The 14,718-nt window shown below is 43.2% G+C and overlaps 1 protein-coding gene across 1 annotated transcript; it reads right to left on the bottom strand.

Annotated features, from left to right (window-relative positions):
- Positions 1-269: 269 nt before the first annotated feature.
- Positions 270-13,571, bottom strand: LOC146081164 (mycocerosic acid synthase-like polyketide synthase). The gene is made up of 3 exons (XM_083189176.1): positions 13,297-13,571; positions 7,081-7,262; positions 270-5,978 (listed from the first exon to the last, which is right to left on the bottom strand). Exons 1-3 carry the CDS (start codon positions 13,562-13,564, stop codon positions 507-509), a joined length of 5,922 nt encoding a protein of 1,973 aa, XP_083045302.1. The 5' UTR covers positions 13,565-13,571; the 3' UTR covers positions 270-506.
- Positions 13,572-14,718: the final 1,147 nt, after the last annotated feature.

The following is a 14,718-nucleotide window of genomic DNA, read 5'->3' as shown; positions in this document are numbered from 1 at the left end:
GGTGACTCAAACACAGGCATGTTTAGACCATTTTTGGAGCGTGTCACAGACTGCCATCTCAAACGCAATAAAAAAAAAGGCATCTTACTTCCGATGACCATTGCATAAATTTGGGTTAATCAGAAGGTCAATGACAGACTGATATGCATCCCATGGTTGCATCTTTGTACACAAGCCCCAGATCCCAGACACAGTGAGAGTTTTAATACAAATCCCTGCTGCTTCATTTGCACAAATTTGCTCAACCACTTTAGAATGGACTTCTTTAACTTTTTATAACATACATGAGGAGAACATTTAAAAAATACATATTTATACAGAACAGTAAATGTGAGTTTGGGACAGTCCATAATCATAACTCTAGTTCAATACAGTTGACGTTTCAAAAGTTACTAATTAACATCAATTTTACACTACTGCATATTAACAAATAATATGGCTTTTTAAATTAAGATTTCTCTTTAAATTATATCACAAATTCTTTAATTTATGGACATTTTTTAATATCATAGCATTGTTTCCTCTATTATTTGTTGTACATCGTCATTAATAGAAATGTTTTTCTGGACCTCTGACACAAGCACTGAAATAGATGTGTTGGGGTCCAGCAGTGTCACTAGAGGAATATTTACATTCTTTTCAGTAAAGACACGATTTTGCAATGTCATGGCCAACATTGAGTCAATCCCCAGAAAATTCAGAAGACTATTCTTTGTGATGTCACCTACACTGACATTGGTGAGCTCGCTGACTAGCAACATAATGTAATCCTCTGAAATATCATTAGATTTGGAAGATTCCACCATTTTTGAGGTGTCCTCCCAACTTTTCATTTTTTCCATCACCACATTGTAAAACCGCTTCTTCAGTGCTGGGATATTTGAAATTAAGTTTGCATACATGGTTTTGAAATCAAACTTGACTATTGCCTGCTGATTATTATTAAGTAAAAGACATATTTTCAAATACTCATGAATTTCCTCAGTATTCAAAAGCAGAATTCCTTTTGCTTGCAAAATTTTATGAATTTGGTGCTGATTGAGCAACACTCCAAGATTGAGACCGCCCCAATTTATAGATTGTCCAGATAGACCAATATTTCTTCTGTATTGACAGAACATATCTAGAAATGAATTAGCAGCAGCGTAATTTGCTTGACCTGGATTTCCTACAAATGAAGCAACAGAGGAATAACAGACAAAATAATCAAGCTTTTGGTCTATTGTAGCACGATGAAGATTTACCACCCCATCCACTTTTGGGCTAAGGACTTTCTCAAACAGTGAGATGTTTAGATTCTTCAGAACTCCATCATGTAAAACAACAGCACTGTGGAAGATACCTCTGATTGGAAAATTTGGAAACATTTTTTGTACTGAATTTATGGCATTTCTTACTTCAGAATAGTAGATTATGTTACATGGTAACGTGATAATTCTTGTATTATCTCTTTCATTCTGAATCTCAGATAGTTGCTTTTTCATTTCTAGGGTTGGGTTTCTTCTGGACAGAATCACAACGTGGCCACCTCCATTCTGTACAATAAACTTCACTGTTTCAAAGCCCAAGCCGGTTAGTCCCCCTGTGACAATGTAAATAGCATTGTGTCTGAAGAGCACTGGATCAGATGAAGACTGTGTCATTCTCGAGATAGTGTTGTTGTCTAGCTCAATAAGGGGTAAGCATTGGGCTGTGAAGTAGCTGAATATTATATTGTTAGTACTACTTGATGGTTCAATCATAATATTTGGTAGAACAAGGTGAATGTCTACAGATATTGCCTGTAACCATTTATATATGTATTTTGCAAATTTCTGTAAATATGCCTTTTGAAAAATGGCAGCAAGGTAAAGCAGGTGGACATGAATGTCTTGCCTGCAGCTTAGTGCCAGATTCTGAAAACTCTCATGGTTGTTATGACCAAGTATTACAATTACGTGTTTGAGGAGCTGCAGCTCGGAAAATGGTTCCGGTGATACAACGTACGATGAAGGCAGGATAATCAAGGCACTGCACTGTATGAGGTCCACTGTAATTTCTGAAGATATCACAGTTTCCCAACCTACTTGTTTTGCTGTCTTGGATAAGACTGTGCACAAAACTGACTTTACTTCACTGGTTATAATACCTAGCTTGGGCTTATTCTTTGCATGTGGTAGCTTTTGACAAAAAATTTCCCAAGCTAAAACAAATAGAGAAACGCAAGGAGTATTTCTTAACATTGGAGCTTTTCTCACCAAATAGCAAACACTCTCAGGAAGTCTAACTTTAGAGGTTGCAATGGTTGGATAACATGAACAGACACGATCACCAACTTGAATTTTCTTGACATTCCCTCCAATGGCAGTTACAGTACCAGCAAAGTCCAGAGCAATTAGTTCATGTTTTTCACTAGACGAAGTACTCCAATACAAAGTGTTTCCATACTGCCAGCTCGACAGACTCACTGGAAAATAGTCTTCAGCGTGGGTACATATTCGATCAACTGTAATCTCAATCCATTTGTTTGTGAGCTGAATATGTTTGGGATCAGTTTTTACAGTAGAAAGTCCAGTTACTGTGTAAGGTTCTGAAGTGTACAAGGTAAAATAGTCTGACTTTTCTAATGTTGCTATTTGCTGCCTACAGTTTTCAATGTTAGTGGGTATAATTTCACTTGTATAAATACAACCTTCATTGATCCATATCTCTGGATAATCCTTTGGTTTGTAATTGAGAAGGACCTGACCTAGGACTTCTACATCTTGAGGACTTGAAGAGCTTAAATCAATCAGTTGGAATGTAATATCAGGCATTTCAATTATACAAGATCTTGTCATGCCAATCAAAGCAAAACCAGGATTAATGTCATCCAGGGTATTTTGAGTTGCTCTGAGTGTGACTGTCCTGATAGAAGCCTTGGGGGTCAGTTGAGTCACTGCTAAGATCAACTGCCGGTAGACCTCACAACACTTGGCTAGATTCTGCGAGAGATTGTCTGGAATATCCTTGCTCATGTTATGGATTCCCCACATGAACACAACATCTTTGCATCCACTTTGGAGTATTGTATGCATCTGAAAATCTGAATCCCAACTTTGAAAATAAATGTATCTCAGTCCATCATGTATGTATTTTGATAATTGTTGGCTGACTCCAAAGCTGTCTGCATAAATCAACATATTTGGCTGTTGTTCTGGTACATCTCTGGATTGGGGTGTCTGCATCCAAGTGACTTCAAAAAAAGGGTTCTCCTTCTTGGCCACTGTTTGCGTCACAAATGCCATCTTCACATTTTTTAATTCCACTAACATCATACCATTGTTATCTGCAAAACATCCACACAGTTCATAGTAATTCTTTGTTGTTTTTATCAATTGCATGTAAAGGATCATCTCTTCTTGGAAAGGTTGAAAAACCTTCAAGCTACCTATGGATGAAGGGAAGATTGCTGTAGTTTCTTTGTCTCTATCTCCCAAACAAACAACCATCTGAAGAAAACAGTCTAAAATGACTGGATGTGTGTGGTACTCATACATTTTTTCTCTGACGTCTTCACTTATTCTTATTCTGGTGATCCCTTCTTTAAGAATTTCTCCATAATGAATGTCACCACAGAGGTGTCTGTAGGCCTTCCCATACTCAAAACCAAATTTAGATAGCTTCTCATAAATGTTTTCCTTTTTGAAAATGATTTGGCATCTTTTGAAAATATGCTGAATAGAGATTTGTTTGCTTGTCTCTGCTTTACACTCATTTATTTTTATTTGCCCAGTTGCATAAACATGTGATGTCATCACATCAAAATGAGTTATCTGGTCTTCTCGGTGTAGCTTGACATTTAGCTCTAGAGAGTCTTGGCGAAGAACACAAGGGCTACAAAATGTAACACTGATTTCCAGAGAACTTAGAGGAACTTTGGGTATTAAACTGGTAGCTGTAGCTGCCAAACCAAGCTCTACATAAAATGTCCCAGGAACTAGGACAGAGCCCAGGTTCTTATGCTCATAGACATATGGTGTTAATGCTTTAGATACTGTACATTTGAACTCTGTGAAGTTCTTGTCTATACCATGGAGCAATGGATGGTTGGCAATTGTTGCTGTCATACTTCCTTGCCTAATTCTTTCAAAATTGATGTCTTGCTTGTCACAATCAAACTGGTATCTTGGAATTCCAGCTGGAGAAGATTTATATAAATCGTAGATATTGCCCCAGTCTGGATTGTACCCTGCAGTAAAAAGCATATTCAACATAGAAAAAATAGTCTCATACTCTTTTTTGGGTTGCACAACTGGTAAAATGGTTGTATTTGATCCTAATGTCTCCTGTATATTCCGTTGCAATGCTCTTCGTGGTCCTATTTCAATATATATTGGGCGTTCTTTATCCTTTGCAGACATTTGAACAGCTTGTTCAAAAGCAACTGGTTCACGAATATTTTTAGCCCAGTACTCCCCAGTTGTAAAATCTTCTTTGGATGCTGGTTTTCCAGTCACGGTTGAAATTAATTCAGTTTCCATCGTTTGTCTTTTTAAATCCTGCAGTCTGTTTTTCACCTCAGTTAATATAGGATCCATCAGGTAGCTGTGGTAGGCAGCGGGAACATCTAGTACATGGAGAAATATATTGTTTTTACTGTAATGTTTGGTTAATTTCTCATGAAGGTCCTGTATTGACTCTCCATGGCCAGATATTGTACACGAGGTAGGACTGTTGTAAGCAGCAATACATACTTTTCCATTGTAAGAGTCAATAAGTTTAGATATTTCAGTTATGGGTACATTTCCGGCAACCAGCATTTCCCCCCCTGTGACCTTACATTGTAGTATGCTCCTGTAGTAAATTACTTTGACAGCATCTTCTAGTGAAAGAAGTCCAGAGCAATGAGCAGCAGCAACTTCTCCAACTGAATGACCCACAATGCAGTCTGGTTTGATCCCCCAATATTTCAGGAGAGCCACTAAAGACACCTGGAGTGTAAAGAGCAGTAACTGTGCCATATCCGGTCTAGAGAAGTCATCATACTCCTTCTCTAACAATTCTACCACAGAAATGGATGTGTGGACTTGAAACATCTCATCTATTTCTAAACATTTATTTTTGAACACTGGCTCACGTTCGAGTAACATCTTGCACATCCCTTCATAAAGGACTCCATTGCCACAGAATACAAACACAATCTGAGGACTCCCTTGGGGCGGAGATTTCTCTGTATTCACAGACTGCAGTTGTTGTTGTAAATGGGTTAGTGAAGAGGTCAGAAATGCTGCCCTGTGTTTGTAGCTTAGGTGACTTCTTCGGCAAGCTGCTGTGTAAACCAGGTTTTCCAGAGATATAGATGTTGGCTTATTTAACTCATTTTTTGTATCTTCAATGGAGAGTTGAAGTGACTTTCTAGAGGCTGCAGATAAAATGAATATTTCAACGGGTCTCTCTGAATGATATTGGGGATATTTTTGTGTACATTGCTTGACCACGACATGAGTATTAGTTCCACCAAACCCAAAACAATTAATTCCTGCCATTCTTCCAATCTTGTCATCCTCCTGCCATTTTTCTGGACTTGTAGGAACAATTAAATTTGCTTCTTCAATGTTTCTGATTCCAAGTTCTTTAGTGTAATGTAGCGATGGAGGAATCACTTCATGGTGCATCATGAGTAGAACTTTAATTAGGCCAGCCATCCCAGCAGCTGATTCGGTATGGCCAATATTCCCTTTAACTGATCCAATCTTTAGAGGCTTCATACTGCTTGGACGCTTTTTCCCAATGATGTTTCCTAAGCTGGTGACTTCTATTGGGTCCCCAACAGGTGTTCCTGTGCCATGAGCCTCAACATACTGCACAGAACATGGGTCTTTAGTACTATATATGCATCTCAACAATTCTTCTTGTTGGTGCAGAGATGGTTTAGTGATTGGTGTAGCTGATCTTCCATCTTGGTTCACGGCAGTTGCATGTATTGTGCCCCAGATGTTGCAAAAATCTTCTTTGGCCTATGAAATGAAAATGCATTTGTTAATTATAGTCATATGGGTTTGATTCAGATGCAGTCACAACTTTGCTGGTTTCACAACTGAGCAATTATTGCCAGATTTCATCAAGGCCAATGTACCTTTGGGATGCTGCTCGCAATGAGGTTATTCATAAAATCAGATTAATGAAAACGCGATTTTGTGGGAGGTAACGGGGAGTGCAAAAGTATAGAAATATCATGCCATTGTTTGGGGTCATTGCAATCTCATCCGCATAAAAATTGGTGCAAGTATCACAGCTCATGCATAGCTGATCACACTGGTGGGATCCTGCATAGCTATCTGTCAGCGGTGGAGAATGCTGTGCAGGGGCAGGGATACTGTAATGAGCCCAGTGATTAGTCTATTTGCAGATAGCGTTATTATCTCAAAACTCACTGCTGTGGATTTTTAAATTTGCTTTGTATTTATGTAAAATTATTATGCATAGTTTTTCACAAAAACTGTTCTAAAAGCTGTTTGATACATACAAACTAAAATCATCTGAAAAGGGTGTGAAAACCTCCTTTTCACAATATTTTAGTAAAAATATTGTTCATAAATCTGGGGTACAGTCCACAGCAAGGGCAATTTATGATTTGTGTTATTGGTTACATATTTTCCTGTGAATAGTTGTGGAGGGTCCCCAAATGCATTGCTTTAACTGGGGCCTACAATGCTGTTAAGAAGGCCCTAGGTCGACCCAAATTTGGAAGGTGTGGCCTAATGAAAGAGGGCATGGCATATACTCATGGCTCTCCCTAGTGGCCACACCTCCATTTTGCCGCTATAGGGGCATGACCCAGAGGCTCTGCGCGCCTCTAGCCATGCCCCCAACCCCCTGGCTGCGGGAATAGATGCTGTGCGCATGCGCACAGTGTTTATTCACCGCTGCTCAGCAGCCGACAGGGGGACTCCCAACAGCCCGCCAACCCCCACCACGGGAGACTAACGGCCGCGGGAGGGATGCAGGAATGTCCCCGAAAACCTGGGCGTTCCCGCGGTAATCAGGACTGTTGGGAGGTATGCAGCATCTCTAATAATAACACAATTGTAAAATAACTATTGTTTGATCATAATTTACGTTTTTTAGAGGTTTTAGTAGAATGACACCACATCCTTCCCCTCTTCCATATCCGTCTGCTTTGTTTGAAAAAGGTTTACTTGTACCATCTGGAGAAATCATTTTTGCTTTACTAAGAGCAACGTAGACGCGAGGTTCCATAATACAGCTGACTCCACCGCAAATCGCCATCTCACAATCTCCTGTTGAAGCAAACATATAAATTTATATGTCACTTGTCTGTATGCATCCTCCATGTACGTATATGCATTGTAGCTGCAAAATTCAGAAATAAAGAGATGACATGCTGCCTGAGGAAACGTCTACAATTAATCCATAATTAGTATCTTATTCATTCAGCCAAAAAATGTTAGCGAGAGCCACATTTACCAACATGGCCAATGAAACCTCCCTGAGAATGCACGACCCCATGAACCGCTGCCATGTCAGATATTTGTGTGACTTCTATGTACTATACAGCACATGTTCCTTACTACAGATAGAACATCTACATTGCTGCTACCAATACCTCTGGTAACATTACCATGTTCTGTGTACTATATTCTGTTACCGCTGACAACCGCTGTTGAATAAACCACCAAACCTGCATAAGGAAAAACTGTTTGGCCTCAACTACATGTGACATTCGGCTGTTGCCTATTGTTCTACACCATTAGAATAAAAATGTAATCAGCTGCAGAGAAACCTAATACTTACCCACTTTTCTTCCCCCTCCCTGGCTGTGTGTGGGGGGAGTGGGCCAGTTGGGGGCATAGCCGCGCGATCACATCATCGTGGCTCTACCCTGCTATAGAGCATCGTAAAAATAAGCATTGTATAGTGGGGGCGTGGCTATGAATACGCGATTCAGCCCACTTGCGAACTTAGTGAGCAGCCAAAGGGTAATTGAAGGATCCAGGGGGTTGTGGGAGTCTTGTATACCTTTTTTTTTGGGGGGGGGGGACTGGGAGGGCCACCAGATTTTTGGGAGCCTCCCGGACATTACCAACTTTCCCGCAAGTATCCATAAAAAACCTGTAGTCATGGGGCTCTCCCAGTCCTACAGAAAGTTCTCTATATGTCTCCCATTACACCGAGTGAAATGGCGACCTGTGCATTTGATTATGTGATTTTATTGGGAACATTGGTTTCATGTCTGTATATCAATCTATCTATATGTAATATTATACTGTAGGCATTTCTGAACAGCAAAAATCGTAATCTTATACTCAAGCATTCTGTCTCATATCAAGGGTCCATAGGACTTATAGAACACCCTGTTTCTTACGCCCTGCCAGGTCAAAACTAAGTCACATCATGCCATGTTGTGTCGTACTGTAATGTAATGAGATATTATACTACCTTGTTTAAAGTGCAATGCAAATATATATACTGCAGATAAATATCATAATCATGGATTACAAAATCACATTGCTCTATGCCCCTAGCCTTAACTGGAATCAAACCCTAGATGATGTTCATCAATCACCATAGACACTAACCCACAGAGGCTACGGACAAGATGATTCACACCTGTTGCACTGTATATGAGCTTCCGTTCAGGCTGGAGACCTCAATGCCGCAATCAAAGCAGAAGATGTAGGAGGACACAACTGTAGTTCCTATATAAGTATGGGGTTCTAGGGTTCTATCAGACATCACATTGTGTTCTGACCATGGTCCTTATTCTGGTTCACTCACAAAGGTAAATTCCTTCTCAAATGAACAAAAACATGTGCACTGCAGAGGGGGCAGATGTAACAATAGGTGCTGTTTGGCAGATTGTTACATTTGTCTCTGAAGCAAAGAATATTCTCCTGGGAATGTTTTTGAAAATGTTTCCACATTTTTAATGTATATGCAATATAAAGGTTTGTTTCTGCTGTATGAGGGTTTTAACATTTAAAATGAAATTATTTTGAAGCTTGTATTGAAAGTGCCACACTGATTATGGGATTTTTGAGAATGATCTGGCATCTATTATATAGCTCAGTCAGCATGAAAGCCTACATTACAGTTGCCAGGGTTCCAACAGGTTTAATAGGGACTATGTAAAAAACGGACAATACCACGGACTGCCGGACCGGACATCAAAATTGGCAGTCCAGAGCTTGTAGTGTCTGGTCTGGGGGTGTCCCCTCCTGGGGGGCCGGGGTCTTGTCTGGGTCCGGTTTTTACCCATACACGGTGTATTGTATTTAATTTTACTCATTCACTGTTATTTTCTCTTATCTTTGCCATACATTTATTGCACTCTGTTTCCCTTTTCACGCCTGCTCACATTTGCTTCACTTCTGACCTTCTCTGTTCCTTTCATCCTCTCGCTTGTTGTTGTTTCATACTTAATTGGATTACTCAATCAACCTGATTTTACCCACTTGTCTCCTCTCTGACAGTTGTTCCTTGCCTGATATCTTCTCTCCTCTTTCATATCCCAAGCTCTCTCACTCTTTTATCTACCGCATCCTCGCAATCTACTACAGACGCTGTCTGTCTTTCCAAATCCCTGCTCTCTGTCTGCTTTCACTAATCTCCCTTTCACCTCTGGTGCTCATGGCTGTTAATCTCTCAACTTCATTTTCTCCTACAGCTCCTCCCCCCTCCCATGCCATACCTATCCTGACCACTCGCCCCCGCACCCCCACCCTCCCAACGACCCCCCCTCGCTTCTGCAATCCCAAAAACCTTATCCACATAAATACACAACCCCCTCTCTTTCCTGTGCCCTGTGCCAGATCCATCTGCAACAAACTCCCTGCCATCCATGACCTACAGATGGAGCTGGTCTCTTCTTTGCAGGGGATGGCGATGGCGACGCCAGCCACCATCCCCCGCCACCCGCCATCTGTATCTGCGGTAGGGGATGCGTGCGCACGAGATGCGTGCGCGTCCCCTTTCGCACTGTTCCCCCGGGTCCCCGCCGGCTTGTCGGCGGTCACCCGGGGTCCCCACCACCTCCCCGCACCCCCCCCCCCCTAACCCTGTCCGTCTCCCTGAAGTGGAGACGGACAGGGTCCCGTCGCCCCACTGCACGGAAACTGAGACGTCAGATGGAGAGCCGGGCTGCTGGCGGATCGCCAGCAAGAGGGATCCCGGCTCCTTCTGTATTCATCTCTAGAGCATTCCACCTCCTTGCTATCACTGAGACCTGGCTCTCCACCTCTGATTCTGTCTATCCAGCTGCTCTCTCCCATGGTGGCCTCTATTTCTCTCACGCCCCCAGGCCTGACAGTTGCCTAGGTGGAGGCGTGGGTTTTCTCCTCTCAGACTCCGGCACCTACAGTGTCTTTTAACCTCAACCCTCTCTCCTCTTCTCCTCCTTTGAGTCTCACTCCATCCGTCTGTACTACCCCTACCACCTCCATGTCGCTGCAATCTACCGCCCCCCCTGGCCCTATCTCCCAATTTCTTGACAACTTCGCCGCCTGCCTTCCGCACTTCCTCTCCTCTGACCTGCCATCTGTCATTCTTGGTGACTTTAAAATCCCCTTGGATAACCCCGCTGATCCTGGCATCTCCAAACTCCTCTCTCTCTGCTCCTCTCTTGGCCTATCTCAATGGACTACCTCTCCTACCCACATCCAAGGACACTCCCTCGATCTCGTCTTCTCTCGCTCTTGTTCCCTTACTGACTACACTATCTCGGTTTTTACTCTTTCTGACCATCACCTCATCTCTTTCTCACTCACTGCTTCCCCCTCTCCCACCCCCCCTCCCAAGAGCATTGTCTCACGGCATAATGTCAACACACTAGATCTTGCTGCCTTCTCAAACATGCTGTGTCCTCTTCTCGCCCCAATCACCGTCATGTCCTGCCAGAACCTCGCCGCCTCCTCTATAATGACACCCTATCTTTGGCATTAGACTCTGCCTGCTCCAACCCCCAACCGTGGCACTCGCCTATCACCCGATTCCTTAAAAAGTGTTCTCGCACTGCTGAGCGCTTCTGGAAGAAATCACTCTCCCTCGCAGATTATCTCCATTTCAAATTCATTCTTTCCTCCTTCAGCTCTGCCCTTGCTCTGGCCAAGGAATCCTAATTTAAGTCCCTCATCCTTTCCCAATCACCCAACCCCCGCAGGCTCTTCGCCACCTTCAACTCCTTGCTCTCCCCCCCTCCTCCAGCTCTTCCGTCCTCCATCATAGCCGCTGATTTTGCTACCTACTTTTCAACCAAAATCTCCTCTCTCAGGACTGCCATCACTGCTGCCATGACCTCACCCTCTCTCTCCTCCCCTCCTACATCTCCACTCCCCTCCTTCCCACCCCTGTCCTCATTTTACCCCACCACTGCCGCTGAAGTCCACTCTATCCTTCAATCTGCTTCTCCCTCCACCTGCCCGCTCGATCCTATCCCCTCCAATATTATCCGTCGTTCAGTCCGTCAGTCTGCTCTCACCTGGCTCACCTCTTTAATCTTTCCCTATCCTCTGGGATCTTTCCTTCCTCCTTCAAACACGCTCTTGTCTCCCCAATTCTTAAAAAAAAATCTGGACCACAACTCTCCGTCCAACTACAGGCCCATCTCCCTCCTCCCTTTTGCCTCCAAGCTCCTACAACGTCTGACCTATAATCCTCTCCTAAGCTACCTTACTGCTAACTCCATTCTAGCCCCCCTCCCATCCGGGTTCCGCCCTTTACATTCCACTGAAACTGCCCTGACCAAAGTCACTAACGATCTACTATCGGCTAAATCCAAAGGCCTCTTCTCTATCCTCATCCAGCTTGATCTGTCGGCTGCCTTTGACACTGTTGACCACCCTCTCCTGCTCAACACCCTCCGCTCCTTTGGTCTTCTCCTGGTTCACCTCATACCTCTCCGATCGCTCCTTCTCCGTCTCCACTCCGAGCTCCTCCTCTCCTACTTCCCCGCAGCCAGTCGGTGTTCCCCAAGGGTCAGTCCTTGGCCCTCTCGTCTTCTCCCTCTACACCACCTCTCTGGGCACCCTCATCAGCTCCTATGGTTTCCATTACCACCTTTATGCTGATGATACCCTAATCTATCTCTCAGCCCCCGACCTATCCCCATCACTCCTGTCCAAGGTCTCCGAATGCCTCACGGCCATCTCAGCCTGGATGACCCAACGCTTCCTGAAACTAAACATGGCTAAAACTGAACTTCTAATCTTCCATCCCCTGAACATCCCCTCTTCTCCCACTATCTCCATCAGCATTGCTGAAACCAAGATCACCTCCACCGACCAAACACGCTGCCTTGGTGTCATCATTGACTCCTCACTCTCTTTCACTCCCCACATTCGTGCTCTCTCACAGTCTTGCAGCTTTCACCTATGCAACATCTCACGCATCAGACCATTCCCCTCCACTGACGCGACCAAATTCTCATTCACTCTCTTGTCATCTCCTGCCTTGACTACTGCAACATCCTTCTCTCTGGGCTACCTCTCACTCGCATCACACCTCTCCAATCCATTCTTAACGCTGCTGCTAGGCTCATCTTCCTCTCCCGCCGCTCTACCTCCGCCTCCCCCTTTGTCTATCTCTTCACTGGCTCCCCATTCCTTTCCAAGTTCCACTCCTCACCACAACCTACAAGGCTCTCTCCTCCTCCACCGCTCCATACCTCTCTTCACTGATCTCTATCCACACTCCCGACTGACCTCTCACCTTATCACCTCATCCCACTCCCGTGTCCAAGACTTCTCTTGTGCTTGCCCCCTGCACTGGAACAACCTCCCGCCACCCATCAGGCTTTCTGAGTCCCTTACCTCCTTCAAGCGCTCTCTCAAAACCCACTTTTTTTCGACTAGCCTATCTCCCTCCTCCTAACCTCTTTTGATCCTCCTATCCTGCCTCCGTTCCCATCCGTTCCTACTTATCCTATTGTTTTTCGTTCGTCCATCCACCTCCTTTTAGTATGTTAACTCTTATGAGTAGGGCCCTCCTTCCTCACGTACTCACCCTACCTCTTTACCTCACCTGTGCTCCTGTCCCGTTCTTCCCTTCCTCTACTTCATCTTCAGTCTCCTCGACAATTTCGACACCTACTTCAGAACTAATGCTGATTTTAGTTCTACCAGCTATACCCCTATTTATGCTGTATTTTATCAACACACCCTGTATGTTACCTTGTAATTTGTTTTTTGTTTGCTATGTACGGTGCTGCGGACACTTTGTGGCACCTTATAAATAAACATACTACTACTACTACTAACAGAACACTGTCTATACATTTTGCATGTTTTTATATACTGTATATAAGACACTGTTATATACCTTGTCTGATGGCTTGGCAGGCGTAGTGCAATGCAACAAGGGACGAGGAACAGGCAGTATCAATTGAAAGGGATGGCCCCGTCAAGTTGAAGCAATATGATATCCTATTTGCTGCGATGCTTGATGATGTCCCGGTTCCATTAAAATGATTGATGTTATTAGGTGAATTATTATAAATGGTTTCTGCATCTCTGTTCATGAGACCTGTAAAAGAGAAGGTGGAATGTCTGGGCTGAACCATCTCTATCACTTTTATACCAACAAACATTTTATAATGCTATTACAGTACCTTTGTGTAACACTCGGGTCTGAGGTTACAGAGATTTACCTTTCAGGAACGTCTTCAGTGGCAACTCAGATTTCTTCACAAAGAGGCAGGAATTAAACAGGTGATAGTGAAATAAAGTGGTTTTATTACAATTTCAGCCTTTTCAAGCAATAATAGCAATTGACACCATTTACTTAGAAAACAGGTGCTGAAGTCTCCATTAGTCTGTGTGTCTCTTTAAAAAAGCCCAGTCTCCTCGTCATTAAGGCTCTGAATCCTTGCTTTTGCAGCCACAATCTCAAGTATATATATATATATATATATATATATATATATATTCAAAGTGGGTTTGGCTGGCACTCCGCTGAACACAGAAGGGCTGGGTGCAGTGAGGCAGATGTATTAAGCCTGGCGAAGAGATAAACTGGAGATAAAGTGGAAGGAGATAACGCACCAGCCAATCAGCTGTGTTTGAAATATGACAGTTGGGAGTTGATTGGCTGGTGCGTTATCTCCTTCTACTTTTTCTCCAGTTTATCTCTTCGCCAGGCTTAATACATCTGCCCCAATGTTCCCTTTAAGCTGTGCACACGTGCGCGCGCACACAACTCAACGAGCGTGCGCACAGACATTACAATCGAGCGCACAAAGCAGCAGTGGTCCCTTTTTGCAGTTGTGGACTCAATTAATGTGTGTTTCACCCATTAACTACATTGTGTGCTGTGTTTTGAATGTTTAAATGTTTAATATCATTTTGAAGTAAAGTTAACACAAATGCTGAACGTCATTTTCCAGTTATATAGAAGTGACGCACAAAAATTTTAATTTCCTTCCAAAGTTGCACAGCCAAAATCTTTTGCCGCACACAGCCCTCATAAAATTAGAGGGAACATTGGCTGGGTGCCTTCCCGGGAGGTGACGATTCACTCCTATACAACAGTATGCAGGTGGGTGGCACTCCAAAACAAACGACTCAGTAGCCAATTCTGGTAAACCGACGTTTCAAAAGGTCACAATACATTTGAAACGTCGGTTTACCAGAATTGGCTACTGAGTCGTTTGTTTTGGAGTGCCACCCACCTGCATGCTGTTATATATATATATATATATATATATATATATATATATATATATGCACAAGAAATGTATATAGA

The sequence above is a fragment of the Crinia signifera genome, chromosome 5, assembly GCF_055691185.1.
Source record: "Crinia signifera chromosome 5, ASM5569118v1, whole genome shotgun sequence".
Classification (NCBI taxonomy): Eukaryota; Metazoa; Chordata; class Amphibia; order Anura; family Myobatrachidae; genus Crinia; species Crinia signifera.
Note: the sequence above shows the minus strand (reverse complement) of the source record. Positions and strands in the feature narration are given on the sequence as shown.